We start from the raw sequence: 27,136 nt of genomic DNA, 5'->3' as shown, positions 1-27,136 counted from the left end.
GACATTTGAAATGGATCTCAACATTATTCATCATCAGGGGAATGCAAATTAATGAGATACTACTATACATCCACTAGAGATGCTAAAACTAAAAAGGCTTGACAATCCAAATGTCAGTGAGAATAACTGGAACTCCTATATTTTTCTGGTAGGAGTGCAAAATGGTACAACCACTATGGAGAACTCTTTGGCAGTTTTTTGTATTATTTTTTATAGGGTTAAACATGTATTTCTTTAGAGTCCAGAAATCCCACTCCTAGGTATATATTGAAGACAAATAATAGCACATATCTACAAAAATATTGGTACAAAATGTTTATAACAGCTTAACCAACAGAAAACAACCCACACATCCACTAACAGGTGAAGAATTAAAAAACTGTGATATCTTACAACTAGTAGCCCTGCACATGAATCCATGCGCCAGTAGCTCACCAGTAGCTCATTGCCATCCTCCTGTAGCTCCTCCTACCCCTCTTTCCCCTGACCCTTCTCACAGCTTGCTGCCCTGCCCCCTCCTATAGCTCTACACCACCCGCTTGTAGCCAGTAGCTCTCTGCCCACTACCCAGCCCTCCTGTAGCTCCCTCTACCCCTCGCCACCCATAGCTTGTTGCCCTGCCCCCTCCTGTAGCTCTCTACAGCCTGCTTGTTGCTCACTTGCCCCACCCTCCTGGTGATCTGATCATTCTGTGGTTGGTCATTATACTTCACAGGGTAACAACCATTTGCATGTTACATCTTTATTATATAGTATAGAATGTAAAAAGGATGAAATACTATACACACACCAATGTGGATGAAGCTAAAAGACAATTATATTGAACAAAAGAAACAGATACAAAAGAGTACATTCTGTATGGTTTCATGTATATTAAGTCCAGAACAGAAAAGCCACACTATAGCGATAAAAATCAGATCAGAGATTGCCCTTGGGAGTTGGAAATTGACTGGAAGGAGGAACTCCTAAGGGAATTTGGAGCTTTTAAAAAATATTCTGTTTCTTGTTTGGGATGGTGGTTCCATGAGTGTATGTAGATGTCAAATCTCACCTAATTGAACATTTAAGATCTGTGCTTTTTATTTTATAAAATTATAACCTAATAAATATTGCAGATTTGTCTTTAAAAAAGAAAACACAACAGCCCTAACTGGTTTGGCTCAGTGGATAGAGTGTCGGCCTGCAAACTGAAGGGCGCCTGGTTCAATTCCATTCAAGGGCAGGTACCTTGGTTGCCGGCACATCCTTGGGGAGTGGGAGGGTGTGCGGGAGGCAACTGATGGATGTTTCTAGCTCTCTAGCTCTCCCTTCCTCTCTGTGAAAAATCAATAAAATTATATATTTTAAGAAACACAGCAGCCATTAAAATATGAAGTAATCTGCTTCATTTTCTGCCTTCCCACTAGATTATAAGCTTCAGAATGTTAGAAGCCACATATGTTTTTTTCTCTATTATCTCTATTATATCCCCAGCACCTAGTACAGTGTCTAGGACCTCTTGAATTTGCTACTATCATAGGTTTTTAATGAGCCTCTGTTATAAACGGTGGCTTTCTATCTCTCCTTGCAGACATGGTCTGTTCTTGGCAAATGCTTGTTGTCCCAGAAGTTTGAGCACAGATGTATTGTCTAGGATGGGAGCTTAAAGATGGGAACCCAGCAATGCCCTAGGTGTCCTTGGGCACTGATAGGCTCCCAACTGTGAACACCATCTGCTCTTGTGAAGGGTGTCTGACAACATCCACAGCCCTAGACCTGGAAGGTGAGAGCCTGAGACCAAATGTCAGACTCCCACTTCCATCCTTCTGCCTGTAGGGAGTCACAGGAAGTAATTTTAACCCTGCAAAAGGAAAGTACCAACATGTGTGCTTCCTTGTAATTTACCAAGTATTTTTCCACAAATGATCTTATTTTATCCTCCCTATGACCCTGTAGGTAGGTATTTACTAATCCTATTTTACAAGAGGTTAAGTGATTTCCCTAAGGTAACACAGCTGGCAAGTGGTAGGGCTGGGCTTGAAACCAAGTTTCTGACCATTTACTACTATATTAAATGCACTACGGCTGTGTCATTTAAGGACCTTCAGCAGTTTCTGAAATCTGACCTCTTCAAGCTCTATTGGACTAATGAAAAGATAAGTGACAAATATCCCTTGCCTTGGATAAATAAATTTCAGGAGCAATTTATTCTATATGCACTGAAAGATTAACCTGCCTGGACAACCATTATGATAGTCACTGCCCCATGCAAATTTTCCATGCTCCTCACCACCTACAAAGTTCGCTCTTCTTAGCTGCTCTTCAGTGCTCTTCTGCCCAGCTTACCTTTGTGGCCTCATCCGCCCCAAACCTTGCCTTCTGGCTGTATGACACTATCCTCATCTCTGCAACTCTTGCTCCTAAACTTGCTCTTGATATGGAATCCCAGGGATTTTTTTTCCATCTTCACTTGGGAAACTTTCTCACCCTTCAAATTAGGACTGAAATGCCACTGCCATTCTCATTCATAGTTTTTACTTCATCTGAATCCTTTGATCCCACAGTTTATACCTTTCACATGGCAGTGTTAGTGCCTTCCTTATTAGATCCTGAGGTACTAAAAGGCTAGATGCATGCCTTAACCATTTCTGTCCACTATGGTGGACTAGCATAGCTGCATACTGTACATATTTAATCAGTGCTGTGTAGAGTGAATAAATTACCACTTCTCTAACCATTGTGCATTTAATACCCTTTGACATGTATAGTTTTAAAAAAATGTTTGCATTATAACTTTATTTTATGAATATGGTTAATATAGCCCCCACTTTCTATATACATTGCTTCTGATTGACAGACTGGATGTGACAGACTAAATTCTTTGCAAGTGGAGTGGATATATGGACAGATTGTGGAGTAGAAGTACACTTCTACTCTGGCTGTGTAACCTTGGACAAACTGCTTCTTCTCTTAGGGGCTTATTTTACCTCCATCTGTTCAATAGGGGAAATAATCCCTATTTTGCTTTTTTATTTAATCACCAGAAATAACAGATGTAGACTACAGATCTCCCAGACCTGCCACTTAATTGACCCACTGTTTGAGACACACCTTTTTGATGGCAGCATTCCATCCAAAAGTTCTCTTTTGGAAAGAACTTGGTGATCTGAAGGCAGTATATCTAGGAGGCTGCAGTATGATGAAGAAATGATCCTACTGGAGGTTGAGTTGTGGTGGGTTACAGGTGGCAGGGTCATTACCATCTGAAAGGTTGCTGCGGGGAAGGAGAACACACTGGTTTCGGCAGCCTGAGAGAGCGGTCTCGTCCTGCATACGATTACCGGGTGTTGGCCAGTTTTCGTAAATGTCTCCTGAAGGAAGGTGAGGGCCAGAATACTTCAAAGGTGGAATCAACTATCACTGATAGGTGGCCCAGGCCCACTTCCAGTTGGAAGTTACCACCTCCACTTTGCCCTCCAAGAGGACAAGGCCCCTCGAGGGCCAGAACCACACCCACAACCCGAAAGCCCCTGCGGGAGGCTTTAGCGCCTGCCCATTGGCTTGCACTCAGGGGAAGGCGGGCCCTACACAACCGCACTTCCTGATTAATCAGCTGCGTGATTGGCAGACGCCCGCTGGCTCTGAGGGCCAGAAATGGCGGAGGAGGCGGGGAGAAAGCAGGCGTGCCTCGGGCTGCCAGGTGGAGACGCGGCCCAGTGGCCTCTGGAGCGGTATGGCCGTTTCATGCCCTTGGGCACAGGAGAGCCGTCTGGACCTGGCCTGGAAGCTGGGATGGCCTCTTCCCCTTCGTGGAAGGTGAGGCCTGAGGGCAGGAAAGGCCGCGAGGCGCTCACGCCCGCGGGGTTGGAGGTGTGCCGCCGCCATACCTTACAGATGGTCCCGAATGCCACGGAGAGAGGAGGAGAGGAGGAGGGGACACCGAGGGATTGGCAGGAATGGTTAGCAGACAGCTAACAGAAAATTAATATTGATAGATAGTAGTATAAGGCATGATTGAAACCCAATACGTTCTCAAATAACTTATTCAGAGATATCTTTGAATATCAATTATGTGTTAGATATTATTCAGGAGATTGGGACATATCAGTGGACAAAATATAAATGATCTCTACCCCATTTATGTTTTTAGTCTAGTGGACAACTAGTACTTATCTAAATAGCAGTATAATTATGTAAACCAATTCCACATCCCTTATGTGGAAGGGAGGTTTGGATAGTCCAAGTTATGGACAGCCAAGCCTTCACACAGAAGGACTCAATTCGAATCCTAGCATTGCCACTGAATACCTGTGACCTTCGTGAAGTTACTTATCCTCCCTGTACCTTAGTTACTTTATCTTAAAATAGAGATTATAATAATACCTACTTCATCAGATTGTTGTATTGAGTATATTTAAATATATAACTCATCTAAAAGAGTTCCTCGTGTAAATTATATAAGGGTTTGCTATTATTATTATTATTATTATTATTATTATTATTATAATTTCTTGCCCTAGTGTTATGTTTTAACACTATGGGTTACTAAGAAGTCAGCTCCTTTTGGTCTATTTTAATTATTGCATGTGGCCTGTGGGGTTTTGGGTTATGAGCGCGTGCGTGCGTGCGTGCGTGTGTGTGTGTGTGTGTGTGTGTGTGTGTTGTGATTTGGGCAGCCGTGGGTAGAAGAGTAAAACAAAACAAATAGTCCAGATAGAGGACACAACGTGTGCAAAGACCCTGCATCTGGAGAAATCTTAGCATGTGTAATGTACATAGAAAAAGAGTAGGGCTAGTGCTTATGGAGAACAAGGGGAATGATAACATGAGATGAGGTTCTCTGGAGAGGTATACATAGATACCTTATGAACATTGTCCTAAAACCAATAGGAAGCCACTGAAGGGTTTTAAGTAGGGGTATTTTCACCTTTGGAAGATCACTCTGGCTGAAGTATGGAGGTGAAATTGGAGAGGAATATGAGTAGATTCAGGAAGGTCATTTATAATGCTATTGCAATGTGGTAGGTGATAATGACTTAGACTGGAGGGTAAGGGTGAGAGGGGAGGATGGCAGTAGAAGTGGGAAACTGAGCACACAAAATCTATCTTTTGGAAGCAAAAAGGACAGGATTGGAGATTGATTGGATGGAGTGGTGAGAATAAAAGACTTCTGGGTTTCTAGCAGGAGCAACTGGGTAGATAATTTGGGGATGGAAGACAAACAGTGAGGGAATAATCCAAGACTTCAGTTTTTAGTGAGTTGAGTTTAAATATATTTATGAAGCATCCAGGTGGAGATGTTGAATAGGTAGTTGGATGTACTGGTCTAGACTCAGAAAAAAGATCTGATCTGAAGATGTAAAAGTGTGGTGGGTATGGAAGTGTGTCATCAGCATGAAAGGGATGTTTATAGTTATGAGATTATCTGAGATTCTAGGACCAAGCCCCAAGGTAGCATTTGTAGGTTAGGTAGAGGGTACAGAGTCCCTTAAAGTTTGACAAGGGAGAGAGTTGGGAGGCACCCAGGAGAGTTATTTTAAGAGGGAGAGAACAAAGAGAAAATGATGACTATAGTGTGTCCATTGGATTTAGCAGCACAAAGGTCCTTATGGTCTTTACCAAGAGAAATTTTAAGAGTGAATGGAGTGGAAACCAGATGGGGTGGGCTGAAGAGTGACTGTAGGTGAAGAAGTGGAGCCAATGTGCATAGTTGAGAGACTTTGCTATGAATGTGAGTAGAGAGGGGGCTTAATGAATTGTTCACCAAATTCTAGAATATTAAAACTAGGGGCACTACTTAAAGCTTAAAAAATCATTATATCTAGGAGCATAAAAAAGGCATTAAATACTTAGTTGTACTCTTGTGGAATGCTGTACCCTGAAAAATTATATAGGCTGCAAATGCAAAATGGGGTGAATAAAGAGTTAAACGCAAGAATAACTTACCGATAAAAAGATCTTATATAGGTTGTCCCCCCAAAAATATCTACACACCTTATCAGTTAATATGGCAACTTTGAAAATGCAATGTATTTTAATAAACACTGCCTTTATGATTGTTCAAAGTAACTTATATATATATAAAACAAACTAACCTGGGGAGTTTAAGGGCATATTTAATTTTTGAGACTACCCAACAAATTCCTTGATACCTGTTCTTAATAACACCATATAAACCCATTCTCCCGAAACATCTGGTTTGGGTGCATTGGTACAGATTCAGGGTTAATTCTTAGATTCATCCTGTAAACCAGAGGCTATGGGCATTTGACCATTTGAAGTTGATTGTCATTACATCTTTCCCCTTCTTTTTGCAAAGCTCTTCATAATTAATTATACAGAATTGCACTTTTCCAGTTTTCAAATGTTCAGCATAAAGCCAGGCTGCAATGAAAATAAATGAGGTTGCCGAAACCGGTTTGGCTCAGTGGATAGAGCGTCAGCCTGCAGACTGAAGGGTCCTGGGTTCGATTCCAGTCAAGGGCATGTACCTGGTTGTGGGCACATACCCAGTAGGGGGTGTGCAAGAGGCAGCTGATCAATGACTCTCATCGATGTTTCTAATTCTCTATTTCTCTCCCTTCCTCTCTGAAAAAAATTAATAAAATATATATATTTAAAAAAAAGAAAGAAAATAGATGAGGTTGGCTTTTGTAGTGCTTTTGAAAAGTGAACATTTGTACCTTCTTTTGAATCTTTGCTAAACCATCTTACCTCCTGTGATCAGTTTCAACTTAGGTCTGTAATTTTTTTTTTTTTTTTTTTTTTTTTTTTTTGAAAAACGAACGAGAAAATAAGATTTGTTCTGTTTTGCAATAATAATAATAAAAGGTGAGCCTTGTAAAGCACTACACTAAGTTCCATGTGAATTTCTTATTTTAAAAATGCGCTACTCTTCAGCTGCCAGGCTGGGAGCGGCCAGGCCCGGAGTAGCAGCGCCAGGCTGGGAGCAGCCAGGCCCGGAGCATCCGGGTCGGGTGCGGCCAGGCCCGGAGCAGCAGCTGCCAGGCTGGGAGCGGCCAGGCCCGGAGCTTCTGGGTCGGGTGCAGCCAGGCCTGGAGCAGCAGCTGTCAGGCTGGGAGCGGCCAGGTCGGGAGCGGCAGTGGCCAGACCCGGAGCAGCTGGTTGTGGAATGGACCAGAGCAACAGAGGCCAGGCCCGAAGCAGCCAGGCCCGGAACAGCTCGCTCCTCGCCTGCCCCCGCCCCAAGGCTGCCTCTCAGACATGGCTGGAAACTTTTGCGGGAACTTGAGGGTCTGCTGAATCAAGTGATGAAGGCTTAGATCTGGATATGTTGAGTTAGTATAGCGCTGGGGTGTTGATCTGTGAGTGCCTTGTGCGGGGCCTGGATGAGGTTGGTTGACCTATTTGGAAATGTCTTTTGTGTGAAGTGTATCTTTGGGCATGTGGAGGTATTATTGATATGAGAAAATGCTAAGTAACTGATTTACTATCTGAAAAGGGATTTACTATCGGGGAAAGGGAGGGAGGAAGAGACTGAACATAAACTGTGCACCTATGGATGAGGACAATGGGGGAGGGGAAGGAGGCGGAGGGTGGGGTGGGAACCTGGTGGAGGGGGGAAGAAATGAGGAACCTTTGTAATAATATGAACAATAAAGATTGATTTTAAAAAAATAAAAAAATTAAAAAATAATAAAAATGCGCTACTCTTAAAAAAAAATGGTACGTGAAGTATAAAAATATATTATTTTGGTTCTGGCCAGTGTGTCCAGTGGTTGAAGCATCGGCCTGCACAGCAAAGGGTCTCCGGTTCGATTCCCAATCAAGGGCACATACCTCAGTTGGGGGTTCACTCCCTGATACACCCCACTCCCATGGAGTATACGTAGGAGGCAAACAATCAATGTGCGTATGTGTCCCTCCCTCCATCCTTCCTTCCCTCCTTCCTTTCTATTCCCCTTCCCTTTCCTTCCCTCTCCTTCCCTCCTTCCCTCCTTTCCTCCTTCCTTCCTTCTCTCTCTTTCTCTCCCTCCCTTCCTTTCACTCTCTCTCTGAAAAGCAATGGAAAAAATATCCTTGAGTGAGGTTTACAACAACAACAACAAATTATTATTTTGGAGGATAGAGTCATTCTGGTCTTTTTTTTCAAGTTCAGCCTTGGTTGAACCTATTTTGAATCTTTCCCATTTTTCCAAAATTATGTGGAGAATCTGATCTCCTAGTATTTTAGTTATTTAATTACAGAGAATACTTTCACCATAATGATTATATGCTAAGGCAAAGATGTTGAATCAAGAGAAAAAATGAATAGTACAATAAGAAATCTTTGACATACTAGTAAACAATCTATGTAGAATAATATGTATATATTGATTTGACTTACTTATCTGAATTGAATTATTCTTGTTAAAAGTTACTATCTGGACATAAATTAAACACAAATTGAAAGCAAATAAACTTTTTGTAACACTATAAGAAAAATCAACAGTTTAGAACTATGTTATTCAGATTTCAAGGCTTATAGAAATCACTTGGGGATTCTTTTTAATGCAAATCTTGATTCAGTATGGGAACTAAAATTCTGTAGTTCTGACCAGCTTCCAAGTGATGCTGATGCTGTTGATCCTAGGACCACAGTTTGAGAGGCAAAAATTAAGAAGAATGAAATGGGCAGCCATGAGTAAAATTACTAAAATGAATGAGGTAAGGCAATCAGTTTCATAATAAATATGCAAATGTTTTCCTAATAGGGTTAATATTTAAACCATTTGCCATTTAAGAGGAATGAGAAAATGAAATACAAACTTGAACTTCATTTTAATTCCTCACATCTGTTTGCCCAGCCCTTCTAAAAACGATGGTCATAATAACAGATTGGTCCATTTAATGTATTTTATGTCTGAATATAATTCATTCTAATTTGAGAATAATTTTGAAATGAGATGTTAATTGCAGGTTGCTTTCAAATTAAAGTTTTCCAGATTCCAAGGATTTCTTAGATATGCCCCAATTTGGTTGAAACTGACAACTTATTTTTTCATTTCAAAGGGGAAAAAAAATCATTCTTTAATTTTGATAGGAGGAACTTAAAATAATTACTCCACTTAGAAATTACAAAATAGAATGTGAAGTTGTACTTGAAATGAACTTTAAAGTGTGAATTCAGCACAAGTTATATTTTGAGTCCTCTTAACTGTCCTTTTTTTCTCTGTATTCCTAGTGCTTACATATTTCCTAGCATATGATAGGAATGGTAAATGTTTGACTGAATGGTAACCTTTCTGAACTTTTTATATAATAATGTAATAATTATGACATCATAGCTATTATTTATTAAGTATTTACTTTGGCAAATTTTTACAGTGGCCCTATGAAGCAAATATTTTTATATCCATTTTATAGATAAGTGAGACTAAAACAGAGGTTCAATGGCTTACCCAGGAACATAAAAATAATGAGTGGGAAGAAAGAATTCAGACTCCATGTTTCCTGTTTCCAAAGCATGTACTTTTAACCCATTATGATGTTTGTCTTAGAAGTGTCAATATTTAAAAAAAATATTTTGTCAAAGTTTTTATTAAGAATACACTTGAAACAACAGAATTATGAAAAAGAAATTTTGAGATATTATCATAATTTTTTATTCATGAAAAGCTTCAGAATAGGAAATTTAATAGTTCAATCATTTGTTGAGAATTATTTAATTTTTAAATTAAAATTTTTTAAATTACAGTTGATATTTGCCATTATATTAGTTTCAAGTATACAGCAAAGTGGTTAGGCATTTATATAACTTACAAAGTGATCTTCCTGATAAGTCTAATACCCACCTCTCACCATAGCAGTTTTAATATTTTATATGAGAGAGTAGTTCAGTTATTTAGATGAGAAATTCAAAGATCAACATAAAAGGTAAAAATAATAACTTTTTAAAAGATAATTTAAGGTTTATTAAGCCTCAACAAAAATTATTATTATTTTAGGGTGTGTTGATTTTTTCATTGAAAAATTTTTTAAAAATATTTTTTAATTGCAAGTTGACATCCCATATTATATTCCTTTCAGGTGTACAGTATAGTGGTTAGACCTTTTATAACTTCAGAAGTGTTCTCCCTGTTAGCGCCAGTGTGGCTAAGTCAGTTGGAGCATGGTCCCATACACTGAGAGATGGCAGGTTCAATCCCCAGTTGGGAGTGTGCAGGAGGCAGCTGATCAGTGTTTATCTCTCTCCCTTTCCCTCTCTGAAATCAACTTTAAAAAAAAATGATCTCCCTGATAATTCTAGTAAGGCAGCTGATTGGTATTTTTTGTATCTCCTTCTCTCTCTCTCTCTCTCTCTCTCTCTCTCTCTCTCTCTCTCTCCTTTTCTCCCTCCCTCCATTTCTCTCTGTGAAATCAATTTTAAAAAATATATAGATCTCGCTGAAACCGGTTTGGCTCAGTGGCTATATCGTCGGTCTGCGGACTGAAAGGTCCCAGGTTCAATTCCGGTCAAGGGCATGTACATTGGTTGTGGGCATATCCCCGTTAGGGGGCATGCAGGAGGCAGCTGATCGATGTCTCTCTCTCATCGATATGTCTAGCTCTCTATCCCTCTCCCTTCCTCTCTGTAAAAAAATCAATTAAAAAAAAGAAGAGATCTCCCTAATAATTCCAGTAACCATTTGACATCATACATACATAGTTATTACAATACTAGAGGCCCGGTGCACAAAATTCATGCACTAAAGGTGGGGTCCCTCAGCCTGGCCTGTGCCCTCTTGCACTCTGGGAGCTCTCGGGAGATGTCTAACTGTCAGCTTAGGACCCCTCCTGGGGATTCAGCCTAAGCCCGTCAGTCAGACATCCTTAGTGCTGCTGCGGAGGTGGGAGAGGCTCCTGCCACTGCTGTTGTACTCACCAGCTGTGAGCCTGGCTTCTGGCTGAGCAGTGCTCCCTCTGTGGGAATACACTAACCACCAGGGGGCAGCTCCTGTGTTGAACGTCTGCCCCCTGGTGGTCAGTATGTGTCATAGCAACCAGTAGTACTACCATTTGGTCAGTGCATTAGAAGCCTGATGCATGAAATTCGTGCAAGGGGCTCAGCCCTTGCAGCCCCAGTTTTGTCCAGGAGGCCAACCAGAAAGTTGTGCAGACGGTCATTCTGCTGTTTGGTCTAATTAGCATATTAGCTCTTTATTAGATACTAGAGGCCCGGTGCACGAAATTCATGCACAGGATAGGTGGTGGGGTGTGGGGGTGTGTCCCTTAGCCCAGCCTGCACCCTCTCCAATCTGGGACATTCCTCTCACAATCCAAGATGGCTGGCTCCCAATTGCTTGCCTGCCTGCCTCCCTGATTGCCCCTCACTGCTTCTACCTGATCACCCCCTAACCACTCCCATGCCAGCCTGATTGATGTCTAACTGCTCCCCTGCCAGCTTGTTTGCCCCCAACTTCCCTCCTCTGCTGGCCTGGTCACCCCTAACTGCCCTCCCCTGCAGGGTTGATTGCCTCAACTGCCCTTCCTTGCAGGCCTGGTTCCTCTCAAATGCCCTCCCATGCAGTCCTGGTGCCTCCCAACTGCCCTGCCCTGCTGGCCATCTTGTGGTGGCCATCTTGTGTCCACATGGGGACAGGATCTTTAACCACATGGGGGCAGCCATCTTATGTGTTGAAGTGATGGTCAATCTGCATATTACTCTTTTATTAGATAGGATAGAGTCCTGGTGCATGGGTGGGGGCCAGCTGGTTTTCCCTGAAGGGTGTCCCAGATCAGGGTAGGGGTTCCTGTGGGGCAGCCTGGGCGAGGGAGGGGCCTATGGTGGTTTGCAGGCCAGCCATGCCCCCTGGCCACCCAAGTGGAGACCCTAGTATCTGTGATATATTTATCTTATACAATTGAAACTTTGTAGCTTGGAGCAGAGCCAATCCTCCTGCTTGCTCTGGGGCTGCCGCCATTTATGTTTGGATTTGTTTACCTTCTATAATTGAAACTTTGTAGCCTTGAGTGGAGGCCTAGGCCAGCCAGGGCAGGTGGAAAGCTTGGCTTTCTCTGTTGCCTGGAAAACCCAAGCCTCCCTCCTGCTCTATGTGGCTGTAACCATATTGGTTGGGTTTATTTGCATACTCACTCTGATTGGCTGGCGGGTGTGGCTTGTGGGCATGGCTTGTGGGTATAGCAGAGTGATGGTTAATTTGCATATTACTCTTTTATTTGGTAGGATGATTACTGACTATATTCCCTATGCTGTACTTTAAATCCCTGTGATTATTTTGTAACTGCCAATTTGTAGTTCTTAATCCTTTCCTGTTTTCACTTAGCTCCAACCCCCTCCATTGGCAACCATCAAAATGTTATCTATATCTATGAGTTTGTTTCTATTTTGCTTAAAGATTTTATATGTAAGTAAAATCATGGTATTTGTCTTTCTCTGTCTCACTTATTTGACTTAGTGCCATGATCGGCAAACTGCAGCTTGCAAGCCACATGAAACTCTTTGGCCCCTTGAGTGTGTCTCTTCCACAAAATACCATGGCCTGGGCGAGATTATTTTAAACAAGTGGCATTAGAAGAAGTTTAAAAAATTTGGCTCTCAAAAGAAATTTCAGTCATTGTACTGTTGATATTTAGCTCTATTGACTAATGAGTTTGCTGACCATTGACTTAGTGTAATATCCTTTAGGTCCTTCTGTGTTGTTGCAAATGGTAACTTCATTCTTTTTATGGCCATGTTATATTACATTATATATTGTACCACATCTTTTTTATCTAGTTGTCTATCAGTTGGCACTTAGGTTGTTTCCAGATCTTGGCTATTGTAAATGAAATGTCCTTCTTTGTCTTAAAGTCTCTTTTAAAGTCTGTTTTGTTTTATATAAGTATTGCTTCCCAGCTTTTATTATCATTTCCATTTGCATGAAATATCTTTTTCCAAACCTTAATTTTCTAGAGGCTCGGTGCTTGAAATTTGTCCACAGAGAGGGGGTGTCCCTCAGGTCCCCCCTGAGGCATATAGGACCTCAGTCCCACACCAGACTCTTCTGCCCAGACTTGTGTAGCTCTAGGGCAGAGACTACTCCCTCCACATTCTCCCAAACCTGAATTGTGCCCCCCCTCAGGGCACTAGGCCCACCGTCCCAACTCCTGATAGCTCTGTCCACCTGAGTTCAGGTTCCTAGCAGAATCTGGGATAGACCAAGTAGTGTAGCTTTAGGATAGGGTCATTTTTCCTTTGCACATATAACCAGTGTAGAGCTTTCCTTCACACAGCCAAATCTTGATCTGTTTGGGCTTGGTAAACTCAGCTAGTGAAACCCTGATGACTCCCAACTCATCACAAAGGCCTGCAAATACCTGGTGGGTGGCAGCTGGACTTGGTATACCCTGAGACTTTTGCTGAGTGGTTTCAGATGAAGCACTAGCACCTTGTTTGAACCTGTATCAGTCTGGTGAACACCACTTGTTCCTGCCTGGAAAATCACCGAGAACCTACCTAATGCAACTTGAGTATCACCAGAGGCTCTTTCACTAACGGAGCCAAACAGGCAGCCAGCAGATGGAGGCAGATGGAAGAGGATCTTGAGGTGCCTTGGGCCTATTGCTTGCCTGCCCCTGGACTCTGCTAGTGGAGGATAGCCCTGATGTGCAGTTTGTTTCTTTCCATGCACACCAAGGACCAGCAGAGGCAAGCCATGAACTGTGGATCACCCTCCAAACAGGTTGGTCAGCTCCAGTCCCTTCCAAGAGCCCCAAAATAGACATATCCAGTGGCCAGCTTCAGACAAATTCAGAGCAGGATCCAGTTATCTCCACAAGCAGCATATCCAAAAGGAAATCTTGGCAGGCACTAGACCCTACTGAGGTAAATTCCACTTTATGTGGTCAGCATCTGCACAGCAGATCATATATTGTGGTTGGCGTCAATCCTCACAGTCAGCCAGATTTTGGGTTGACCCTCCACGCAAATGGGCTAATAGCAGTCAAGACTCAATTACAACAGGAGAGCTCACACAACCCATGCAAGGGACAATCCTGGAGGGCTCAGCTCATGTGATCAAAGGGATTGTACCACTGGGTCCTAAAGTACACCTACTATATAAGGTCACTCTGCCAAGACTGGGAGATATTGCAGATCTGTCTAATACACAAAACGAACACAAAGGGGGGAGACAATGAAACATGCCCCAAATGAAAGAACAGGAGAAATCTCGAGAAAAGGGGCTAAATGAAATGGAGGCAAGCAATTTACCAAATATAAGGTTCAATAAAAAAGATTATAAGAATACTCAAGGAATTTAGTGAGAACTTCAATAGCATGAAAAAAGACACAGAAACCATAAAAAAGAATGAGTTAGAAATAAAGAATACAATACCTAAAATGAAGAATACACTAGGTTGGATGAAACAGTATTAAATTAGTGATTTGGAAGACACCCAATCAGAAAGTTAAAAACAACAAAAAAAATTTAATGAAAATAGATGCAGAGACCTTTGGGTGAGCATGAACTGTAAAAACATCCACATAGTAGGGATACCAGAAGGAGAACAGAGAGAGTGAAGGATTGAGAACCTATTTGAAGAAATAATGGCCAAAAACTTCCCAACTTGGTGAAGGAAAGAGACACACAAGTCCAAGAAGTTCAGAGAACCTCAAAAAAGATGAACCTAAAGAGGCCCACACAAAGACATATCATAATTAAAATTGCATATGTTAAAAACAGAGAGAGAATTGTGAAAGCAGCAAGAGAAAGATAGTTACCTATAAAGAAACTCCCCAAAACTGACTAACATTTCAGGCCAGAAATTGTTGACATGAAATATTCAAAGTCATGAAAAGCAAGGACCTACAACCAAGATTACACAGCAAAGCTATCATTTAAAATAAAGGGAGAGAAGAATGAGGGGAAGGAGAACCAAGATGGTAGCCTAGTTAAGCACCTAAGCTGCCGCCTCGTACAACAATTTCAAAACAACAACCAAAATCAGAACAGACATCATCCAAAACCACAGGAAAGCTGGCGGAGTGGGAAATCTACAACTAAAAAGAAGGAGAGAGGCTCACGGATTGGATTGGGAGGCGCAAAGCGCTGAGGTAGGGTGAGGTGTGCGCAGAGAGGAAGTGCAGCCAAATGCCTGGCTAGTGGGAGGGGAAAGGAAGTCCCCGATTGCACTGAACCCTTCCTGACTGTACTGAACCCCAGCTTCTGCTGAAATCCTGTGGATCCAGGCTCATACAGGTGAAGTCTGGACTGTAGAGAAAGGCACCTGGAGACTCAGAGACTGGGAGAGCCAGGAGCCACAGTGGGCACGGTCTACAGTTGCACGCGAGTGAGTGCAGGCAGAGAGGTCTGACCATGGAGGTTGCTGCATCCTCTCCACAGCGGAAGGAGTCAGAAGCTCCAGAATACAGAGACCCAACCCAATTTCCGGCAAGCCCTTAGGGCACCCATGCTCTTGCACAGGGAATCAGGACAGTCAGTGGGAAACTCGGGAGCCGCAGAAGGCAGAGATCAGGCGGAAACTCAGGCGAGCACACAAGGGCAGGTCTGACGGGAAGCCAAGACTGTCATCTCAGTCCTGAGATTCTGCCCCATCCAAGATGAGCACAGAGGCTTTTGCAATTTTGCAAGTCTGATCGTATAAGACTAAGGTGATCAGATCATCCCGCTTTTGGCGGGAGAGTCCTGATTTCTAACAGTTTTTCCTGTGTCACACAGCGTTTTAAAAAAGTCCTGATTTTTGGAAAGAATCTTTCAAATCTTTCCAAAAATCGGGACTTTTTTAAAAATCCAATACAGAAGGTATCCCAGGGTAGACACAGCTGATACCCACATCCAATTGGCCTGGAGGTCAATTCCTCCCAGGAATACCAACAACAATCAAGACTTAACTACAACAAGGCTGCACATGCAGTCTACAAAGGGAGCACTAAGGGTGTCTACCTCAGGTAACTGGGGAGGCTGACCCACTGGGCCATATAGGACACAGAACACACAAAGCCATTCTACCAACTCTGGGGAGCAGCGAAAATGCCGAGACAAGGAAATAGATCTCAAACGAAAGAGATGGAGAACAAAAGACTGGATATAGAGTTCAAAACCGTGGTTATAAGCTTTTACAAGAATTTCCTAGAAAAGGATGATAAAATAAATTAGATTTTGAGGATATGAAAAGGGATCAACTATCAATAGAAATAAAGAATACATTGTCTGAAATAAAAATAAATATTATACAGATCCTTAAAATAGAATGGAAGATCGCAAGAATCAAGTCAAAGATTAGAACACAAAGAACCAGAGGACACTCCTCCACAGAAGCAAGAAGACAAGAGAATCCAGAAAGTTGAAGATAGTGTAAGAAACCTATGGGACAACTTCAAGCGAACCAACATCAGAATTATGGGGGTACCAGAGGAGGAGAGAGAGCAAGCCTATTGGAAGAAATAGTGACAGAAAACTTCCCCCACCTGGTGAAAGAAATAGACTTACAAGTCCAGGAAGCACACAGAACCCCAAACAAAAGGAAACCAAAGAGGACCACACCAAGACACATCATAATTAAAATGCCAAGAGCAAAAGACAAAGAGAAAATATTAAAAGCAGCAAGAAAAGCAGGTAGTTATCTATAAAGGAGCACCCTTATGATTGTCAGCTGATTTCTCAACAGAAACCATGCAGGCCAGATGGGAATGGCAAGAAATATTCAAGGTGATGAATAGCAAAGAACCTACAGCCCAAATTACTCTACCCAGCAAAGCTATCACTCAGAATCGAAGGCCAGATAAAGAGCTTCATAAATAAAAAAAAGCTAAAGGAGTTCATCATCGCCAAACCAGAATTATATGAATTGCTGAAGGGGGTTCTTTAGGAAGAGGAAGAAGATAAAGATAAAAATTATGAACAACAAACATGTAACTATCAACAAAAAACCAAGGGAATTAAAAAAATCTGATGAACAATATTAACTGGTGAATATAATAGAATCAGAGGTATGGTCAGGGAGTGCACTGACGATTCTCGAGGAAAAGGAGAGTGGGGGGTGCGGGAAGAGACTGAACAAAAACTGTGCATTTATGGATGAGGACAGTGGGGGTGAGGAAAGGGCAGAGGGTGGAATGGGAACCTGATGGAGGGAAGCAATGGAAGGGGAAAAAAAGAGGGACATTTGTAATAATCTGAACAAAGATTTATTTTAAAAAATCAAAGGAGAAATAAATAGCTTCTAAAATAAGGTGATCAGATTTTAACATTGTTAAAGCAGGACACCATTGATCGGGGGGTTGTTGATTAAAAATTTGGTCTATATGGAGCAACAAAAATTTTCATAGAATGCAAAAATAGTATTGTAATATAATTTTTTAAATTTCAACATAAGTACAATTTACAAATATAATAAATTTTAAAAAATATATATAGTCATAAGTGTCACTTTCAAGGTCAGTGCTAGACTTTTTGCCACCACTATAAAATATAAATAATATGAGTACTGTCTGCTAAATTCAAGAAAATTTATTTATTTATGAAATAAATAAATTACTTACCTGAATTATCTGAATAGCTGATTTGGAATGACATCACTTATTTATCTAGCTTACTAGCATGCAGTATGATGTGTATCATCTGAGAGACAGTTACAAAATGTTTTCATCATTGCCAACCCCAAAAAATGCCATTGTTCATTAAGTCCAAACAGTGGTGGTCGAATTCTAACAACTTATCAACAATGCGAACTTTGATAATCAGTTCTCAACAATTATTTGTTATTATTAAAGTTTAACATTATAAAATTAACAAAATAATATAAAACTCATATCCTGGCTAAATAGCCACATGGCCGCCAAAAACCATATATTCCCTTCCCGTTCTCCTGCAGTTCCCTAGCTTGTCGGGCATTCTTTCCAAAAATCAGGACTTTTTTAAAATGCTGCGGGACATGGGACAAATTGTTAAAAATTGGGACTGTCCCGCCAAAAGCACGATGTCTGGTCACCTTATTCTAAAACAAGAAAAATCTAATGGAGTTCATTATCACCAAAAAAGTACAGTAAAACTTTGATATAATGGACTAATTCAGGTGAGGGGTTGTACATTAAAGCTGAACATCCACCTGGTTGATGTGGCTCAGTAGTTGAGCATCGACCCATCAATTAGGTCATGGTTTGATTCCTGGTCAGGGCACATGCCTGGGTTGCAGGCTCAATCTCAAGTAGGGGGTATACAGAAGCAGCTGATTGGTGATTCTCTCTCATCATTGATGTTTCTATCTCTTCTCTCCTCTCTCTTCTCTCTGAAATCAATAAAAACTTATTTTGTTTAAAAGCTGAAAAATCTGTTGTATAATAAAATAGATTTTTCAATTAAAAAAATTGATCAATTAGTGTACCTGATTTTACATATGTAGAAACTTATGTGTAATTAAAGTGAAATACCTATGAAAAGTTTCATAGAAAATTTTTCTACATGCATTACTGTAATTTTAAGTTTATACTGAATAGGTCTAGTAAATTCATGCATTCACCAGTCACCATGAGTAAACAAATGCAAACTGCTGGGGCATGGCTTAGTGCATGTTGAAACATCACTGGCACACATTAAAACTGCTGTAGAAAGTTATGACTCCCAACAAAATCAATTACTGTGCATTATAGTATGATCATGTGCTGTCCATTCAGACATTATTTAGGAGTGGTAACTCTTGAATTTCAATATACAGATATGTATTGGGTCGGCAGCTAAGTAATTGCGGATTTTTTAAAGAAAATCAAAGACAATTTTTTCATGGAACTAAATAACTTTATTCTGTAATGTATTGCCCATTTTGATCAATGACCTTTTGCCATCTTTCAGGCAGCATCATAATCCCACGTTCAAAAAACTTCTGGTTTTTATTAGCAAAAAACTGAATCAGGTACGATTTGACATCATCATCATTATTGAAATTTTTACCATTCAAGGAGTTTTGTAAAGATCAAAACAAAAAGTAATCAGATGGTGCAAGGTCAGGACTATATGGTGGATGTGGCAAAACATCCCAACCAAGCTCCATTAATTTTTGCCGAGTGACCAAAGATGTGTGTGGCCTTGCATTGTCATGATGGAATACAACACCTTTTCGATTTGTCAATTCGGGCCACTTTTCTTCAACTGCATTGTTTAATTTCGTTAGTTGTTCAATGTAGACATCAGAATTGATCGTTCGGTTGGGTGGTAAGAGTTCAAAGTAGACAATTCCTTTGTAATCCCACCAAACTGATAACAAAACCTTCTTTTGATGAATATCAGCTTTTGATGTTGTTTGAGTTGGTTCACCTGGCCTGCTCCGCGATCTTTTCCGCTTGATATTGTTGTAAACAACCCATTTTTCATCACCAGTTATCAGTCGTTTTAAAAATGGATCATTTTCATTACGTTTCTTTAGCAAATTGCAGCTGCTAATGCGTTGCGTTAACTGTGATTCTTTCAGTTCGTGAGGAACCCATGTATCGAGTTTTTGAAGATAGCCAAATTGTTTTAAGTGATTTTCAATGCATGTATGTGATACATGAAGCTTCTCTGCAATCTCACGTGTTGTACTGTGACAGTCCGAATTGATTATTGCTTTGATTAGGGCGTCATCAACTTCAACTGGACGACCAGAGCGTCTTTCATCTTTGAGTGAAAAATCACCAGAACGAAATTTGGCAAACCAATTTTGACACTGCCGTTCTTTTAAGGCTTCGTCACCATAAACAGCACATAACTTTTTATGAGCTTGTGATGCGTTTTTCCCTTGCGGAAATAAAAAAGCAAAATATGACGAAAATGTTCCTTTTGATTTTCCATTTTTCAACGAACGCCAAACAAAAACTACAAAACAGATCAAAAAACTTTTTTTACTGATTAACAGCTGAATAGCCAACTATCAAATACAAAATGTGTTTTACATTTGTACTACGTCTGCAAACCTAAAAATTCAACTGAAGCCATATATGTGTGAAACCCGCAATTACTTAGTTGCCGACCCAATAGTATTTACTTATATTGGTGAAATCATTACTGTGTTTTGTCCAACATATGGCTTATTCCCTAAAATATATTAAAAATAACAGTGTATCATTAACAAAAAATAACCTAGTAATTTAAATACTAGAGGCCTGATGCATGAAAATTCATGCATTGGAGAGGGGTCCCTCAGCTCGGCCTGCCCCCTCTCACAGTCCAGGAGCCCTCAGGAATAAGAAGTGACCCGGTGATCAGGGGAAGGTGACACCCCCATCACACCTCTGCTGCTGCTGCCACTGCAGGCAACACAAGCCTTGGCAGGTCCTGGTTACTTGAGCCTCAGGTGGCCCTGGGCGGCTGGGTCACCATCTGAGGCTTGCCTGCACCTTGGGCTAGCCCTGGGAGGCTGGGCAGCCAACATGGGAGGCTTGCCTGTGCCTCAGGCATCAGCTAGGCAGATGACATCCCAGGCTTGCCTTCTCCTCGCACTGGCCCTAGGCAGCTGGGAAGTCACCATTTAAGACTTGCCTGAACCTTGGGCCGGCTCTGGGCAGCTGAGGGGACTGGGGGACTTCAGAGGCAGGTGTGCAGAGCAGCCAGACCTGCCTGGGGATGGGCCCGGCCATGTTGCACACCTGCAATAATACATACCTATCAATAATCATTTTAGATGTAAATGGTAAAAATGCTCCAATCAAAAGTCAAGGAGTCATGGCTGAGTGTTTGAGCATTGAACTATGAACAAGGAGGTCACTGTTCAATTCCCGGTCAGACCACATGCCTGGGTTGTGGGCTCAATCCCCAGTAGAGGGCATGCAGAGGAAAACCAGTTGTTGATTTTTTTTTTGTTTTCATTATTGATGTTTCTATCACTCTCTCTCCCTCTTCCTTTCTCTCTGAAATCAATTTTTAAAAATGTATTTCAAAAGACATGGGACAGCTGGATGGATATGAAAACAACACCCATATGCATATCTGTTTGCAAGAGCTCCACCTCAGAATGAAAAATGCACAGACTAAAAGTAAGGGATGGGAAAAAATATTTCATGAAAATGGAAATGGAAAAGAAAACCCTGGATGATGAAAAATGGTGGTGAAGTAGGTAGATGCTTGCACGGACATGCTCCCAGGACAAAACTGGAATTACATTTAAAATACAGAAAAACTTCCTGAATAATCAACAGAAGATTTGCTAGAGAGAGCCCTGATACCCGAGGACCAAAAGTGGAGACTGCATAGAGACTAGTGTGTGTGTTGGGGGGATGGGGAGGGGGGGCGCACGCAGAGGTGTGAAAGTGCTGGCCAGGTGCCCACAGTCAACAACTGAAGTTCCAGAGAGATATCTCAGCTGTGGGGGGTTGCCACTGAAAACTCAGATCTAAACCCCAGCAGAGAGCACCAGAACTGAGAAGGATACCCACATAACATCTGGCAGTGAAAAGGAGCAGAGTTGCTCTCTGCCAGGGAGAGATAGCTAGAAATGCAGGCACCCTTGTAAAGGGCCAACGCACAAAATTCTCTGTGGAGCCACCCACTTTGTGCTCCTGCAGAGGGAAGACAGAGTGGACTAGAGCTATGTGAACAGGAGCCAGGATTGGGGACTCAGAGGTTAGAGCTCAGAAGGCAGACACCCCCTTTCCTATGCTGAGTCATTCTCTCACACAGCGGAGGATATATTAACCACACAGACATTTGCTATATAGGTAACACTGCCTTGGAGGAAGACAGTTGACCCACCTGATTGGAAAACTCCTTAACCCCTTGGTATGGAGTTCCTGAGACCACTTAAGAGAATAAAAATAACAGCCTCCATCATTAACAACTGCCCACCCCCCTTTTGAAAAAAACTCTCACCACAATGGAGGATGATTGCCTGAGGGCAATTTAAGTTGGAATGCTATCAGTTTCTCGGCAGGCTCTGGAAACTTTGAATCTTTGCCTGATGTAATTAGTCAGAAACAGCATTTGACACTGTCCTGAACTAGAGATTGAGAGGCATAGTAGATTTACCTAATACATAGTCATAAACCCAAACAGGCAGTCTAATGAGGAGATAAAGAAACAACCCCCAAATGAAAGAACTAAAGAATTCTTCAGAAAAAGAGATAAATGGAGACGAGAAATAGAGTTCTGAAGAGAGTGATGACAGGTTGAAAAAGATGGCAGCTGGCAGGACAGAGGTGAGGGAGAGGAAATGAGTGAGTGTATGAAAGAATATGTGGATATGTGTGGTGTGTGAGTGAGTGACAGTTAAAGCTCGCAGGAACAGCAGGAGCTGGCAGACTAGGCTCTCTTGGACAAGGAGAGACTATTACTGTAGGCACTCCCTGGACTGCAGGACTCAGGCACGGACCCACACCATCTTGAAGGGAGAATGACCTTTTTACGAACTCATAAGCACCACCACCCAGACAAACTTTGACACTGCCCATGACCCAGCAGACACTCCAGCCAAAATCCTGATACCCCAGCTTCAGACCAATGGACCCTGGGACCTCCGCCTCCAAATGTGCACCATTCCAGCAGAAGTGCATCTTCCACTTCCCCAGCAACAGAACTCTGGACACCACTTTCTTTTGTGCATTTCTAGCAACACAGGCATCCAGGGCACACCACTCCATAGGCAGCACTTGAGAGCCACTGGGAGCCCCTGCTGGTGTGATTCTGTACAGACAAGGGTGCCCTGCCCTGCAGTAGAAATTCTGAATTTCCTCTGCCTGAATAATTGCCTGCAGACACCTCAGCTGTATAACTTCAGCATCAGGGCCCCTCAAAGTGTGCCAGAGCTTTGCGCCGCCAAACTCACTGCCACAGACATTCACATTTCCTGAGGGCAGGCACCCTGAGCTCATATATCCACAGGGTCCTCTGGGGAGCTGCTTTGAGCCCCTGCTGGGTGTGATTCTGTACAGACAAGGACATGCTTCCTCGTAGTAGAAATTCTGAACTTCCTCCTGAATAACTGCTCACATACATCCCAGCTGCTTAACTTCAGTACCAGGGCCTCTCAGAGTGCATCAGAGCACTGCACAGGCAAATGCACCATCAGTTCATGTACACATTTCCAAAGGGCAGGCACCCCGAGCCCATATATCCACAGAGCACTTGTGGGAGCTGCTTTGAGTCCTGGCTAGGTGTGATCTTGAACAAACAGGGATGCACTGCCCCTGGCAGTATGAATTCTGAATTCACTCACCCTGGACACCTGCACAGATACTCTAGCAGTGTAATTTCAGTGCCAGGGCCCCTCAAAGTGCTTCAAAGCTCTACACAGGCAAACACATTGCCAGTTCATGCACACATTTCCAATAGACAGGCACGCTAAACCCATCTATCCACAGGGTGCTTGTGGGAGCTACTGTGAATCCTTCCAGGATGTGATCTTGGACAAACAAGGATGTACTCCCCCTGGCAGTAGAGATTCTGAATTCACTCATCCAGGATACCTGCATACAGATGCCTCAATTAAGCGGTTTCAGTGTCAGGGCCCGTTAGAGGACTTCAGCGCCCCTCGCTGGCAAACGCACTGTGGTTGCCCCTGTGATCCTCCACTAAGCATGCACATATCCACCACAGGTGCAATAGCAAAAGCTGATTTTGCCCACCAAACATCTACAGAACTCTGGACACCACAGTCATGCCTTTCTAGAATTCAGGCCACCTGATACCAATAACCCCAACAGACGGTTCCTGGGTGCAACTGTGAGTCCCCACTGGACATGTGAGATTTCAATCAAGGGTGCAAGACAGAAAAAATTGGGATACTCCCCACCACAACTGCTGACTTTTAGACACCAAAGTTGTACCTTACCAGTGCACAGGCGTACATCAAGAGACCCCAAATATCTCAAGTAGGAAGTTATACTAGATAACCAAGCCCAGGAGACCTGAGAGATCACACCAGTAGCATCATCCCCATAAGAACCTGAGCATCAAACTACAATTAAAATGTTACAGCAAAACATGGGAAGACAAAAAAGCAATATCCAATGGAAAGAAAAAGAGGAATCACCAGAAAGGGAGTTAAACTGAGGCTGGCAGCATATCAGAGAAAGAATTCAGAGTAATGGTTATAAGAGTGCTTGAACAGCTGGATGACAAATACACTCAACTCCATGACAAATACACACAATGAGAACTATAAGGAGGAAAAACCAAGATAGTGGCATAGATAAACACCTAAATTGCTGCCTTGCACAACAATTTCAAAACTAAAAGACAAAATGGACATCATCCAGAATCACAGGAAGGCTGGCTGAGTGGAAATTCTACAACTAGAAGGAAAGAGAAAAGCACACTAAAACTCACAGGAACTGGAGGAGGCAGAGGACTGGCAATTGAGTGCATGGCTGGACATTCTCAAGCAGGATGGAGACAAAAGCTCCCAACTGCGCTGAAATCCAGTTCCGGTTGAGCCTCTGGGGACTCAGACTCATAAGAGATGAAACTGGACTGTCAGGACAGAGAAAAGCACACTGAGGTTCAGAGGAGCTGTGAAAGGCAGAGGTACCAAGAAGCACATGGGAACAGGGAGGGCAAATGAGTACATGGCTCACTTTCTCAAGTGGGAGAAAGACGAAAGCTCCCAGCTACATTGAACTCCACTTCCTTGCAAGACTCTGGGAACCCAAACTGATTTGGGAAGAAACTGGACTGCCTGCAGTGGGTGGAACTCAAGGGCGGCTTTCTCTCAGGGGTGTTTGTAGCAATTTCTGTGGGACACTGAAACACAGGGGCATATTAGGGCAGGGTTGACAGAAAACCAATGCTGTCTGCTCTGCCCTGAGACTTCAACCCATTCAAGCTGAGCATAGAGGCTTTTACAAGTCTTGTCTCCAGCACAGAAGTTCTCCCAGTGCAGACACAGCCGATCCTCACAGCCAACTGGCCCGGAGGTCAAGTCCTCCCAGTGATACCAACAACAATCAAGGCTTAACTACAACAAGACTGTGCACACAGCCCACAAAGGGATGCACCAAGAGTGTCCACCTCAGGTAATTGGGAATGCTGAGGCACTGGGCCCTATAGAATACCTAGCACAATATCATGTTTTCTTTTCTGATTTGGATGCCTTTTATTTCTTCTTCTTGTCTTATTGCAATGCCTAATACTTCTAGTACTATGTCAAACAAGAGTGGTGAGAATGGGCATCCCTGTATTATTCCTGTTCTTAGGGGAAATGATTTTAATTTTTGCCCATTGAGTGTGATGTTTGCTGTGGGTTTATCATATATAGCTTTTATTATGTTGATGTATGATCCTTCTATTCCCACCTTGTTGAGTTTTTATCAGGAAAGGATGTTGAATTTTGTCAAATGCTTTTTCTGCATCAATTGATATGACTATGTGATTTTTATCTCTCAGTTTATGTGATGTATCACGTTTATTGATTTGCAGATATTGTACCATCCTTGCATTCCTGGGATAAATCCTACTTGGTCATGGTGTATGATCTTTCTGATGTACTGCTGGATCTTCTTGATTTGCTAGAATTTTGTTGAGGATTTTGGCATCTGTGTTCCTGAGGGATATTAGCCTGTAGTTATCTTTCATTGTGTTGCCTTTAACTGGTTTTGGTATTAGGGTGATGCTGGCTTCATAGAAGGAGCTTGGAAGTGTTCTTCTTGAATTTTTTGGAATAGTTTGAGGAGGATAGGTTTAAGTTCTTCCTTGAATGTTTGGTAAAACTCTTCTGTTAAACCATCTGGCCCCGGGCTTTTGTTTGCTGGAAGCTTTTTGATGACTGCTTCAATTTCTTCCATAATTACTGGCCTATTAAGCTATTTATATTCTTTCTGATTGAGTTTTATAAGGTTATATTTTTCTAGGAATATGTCCATTTCCTCCAGGCCATCCAGTTTTTTGGAATAGAGTTGTTGTAGTACTTTTTAACTATCCTTTGTATTTTGGCAGGGTCTGTTGTTATGTCATCTCTTTCATTTCTGATTCTGTTTACTTGGATCCTCTCTCTTTGCTTCTTGGTGATTCTATCTAGATGTTCATCGATCTTGTTTATCTTTTCAAAGAACCAGCTCTTGGTTTTGTTGATCTTTTTTTATTGATTCTTTGGTCTCTATGTCATTTATCTCCACTTTGATCTTTATTATTTTCTTCCTTCTGCTTATAATGGGCTTTTCTTGTTTCTCTTTTTCTAACTCTTTGAGTTGTAGGGTTAGGTAATTTATTAGCATTGTTTTTTGCAATAGACTTACAGATCTATGAACGGCCCTCTCAAGACTTCTTTTACAGTCTCCCATAGATATTGGATTGTTGTGTTTTCATTGTCATTTGTTGCCACAATGTTTTTTTATTTCTTCCTTGATTTCTCTGGTGACCCAGTCATTGTGTTATAGCATGCTGTTTAGTCTCCAGGTGTTTGATTTCTTTGGATTGTTTTTATTGTAGTTGATTTCCAGTTTTATGCTACTGTGATCTGAGATGATGCTTGATATGATTTTTGTCTTCTTGAATTTGTAAAGACTTTGCCTATGTCCCAACATATGGTCTATCTTTGAAAATGACCCATGTGCACTTGAGAAGAATGTATATTCTGTGGCATTGGGGTGAAATGTTCTGAAGATGTCAACTAATTACATCTGGTCTAGTGCGTCATTTAGGATTGATGTTTCTTTGCTGATTTTTTGTTTAGAGGATTTGTCCAATGGTGATAGTGGGGTAATAAAGTCTCCTACTATGATTGTATTGCTGTCAATCTCTCCCTTGATATCCTCCAGGAGTTTTTGTATGTATTTGGGTGCTCCTGCATTGGGTGTTTATATGTTTACCAGAGTTATTTCTTCTTTTGGATTGCTCCCCTTAGTATTATGAAGTGGCCTTCCTTATCTTTTGTTATGTCCTTCACTTTGAGATCTAATTTGTCAGATATAAGCATTGCTACCCCAGATTTTTTTTTCTTTTTCATTTCCGTTTGCCTGGGAAACCATTTTCCATCCCTTCACCCTCAGTTTGTGTGCGTCTTTTTTTCTGAGGTGGATTTCTTATAGACAGCAGATATATAGGTCTTAGGTTTTTTGTTTGTTTGTTTGTTTGATTGATTGATTGATTGTTTTTTATTCGTTACCCTATGTCTTTTGATTGGGGCATTTAATCCATTTACATTTAAAGTTATTATTGATAGGTACTTATTTGTCACCATTTTTATTCTTTACCTCTATGTTCTTTCTTCGCTTCCTATTTCTTTTTTTTTTTACAACAGACCCTTAAGCCTTTTT

At 41.7% G+C, this 27,136-nt stretch overlaps 1 protein-coding gene across 6 annotated transcripts in view; it reads left to right on the top strand.

The window, feature by feature from the left end:
- Nucleotides 1-3,608: 3,608 nt before the first annotated feature.
- REC114 (REC114 meiotic recombination protein) overlaps nt 3,609-27,136 on the top strand; it is a 103,402-nt gene continuing 79,874 nt past the window's right edge. For all 6 annotated transcript variants that reach the window (XM_084906394.1, XM_084906392.1, XM_084906393.1 and 3 more), the window contains exon 1: nt 3,609-3,795. In XM_084906394.1, the coding sequence (XP_084762520.1) occupies nt 3,634-3,795 (162 nt within the window). In that variant the 5' untranslated portion in view covers nt 3,609-3,633. The remainder of the gene's footprint in view (nt 3,796-27,136) is intronic.

Source organism: Pipistrellus hanaki (genome assembly GCF_964339955.1).
Source record: "Pipistrellus hanaki genome assembly, chromosome: 1".
NCBI lineage: Eukaryota > Metazoa > Chordata > Mammalia > Chiroptera > Vespertilionidae > Pipistrellus > Pipistrellus hanaki.
Note: the sequence above shows the minus strand (reverse complement) of the source record. Positions and strands in the feature narration are given on the sequence as shown.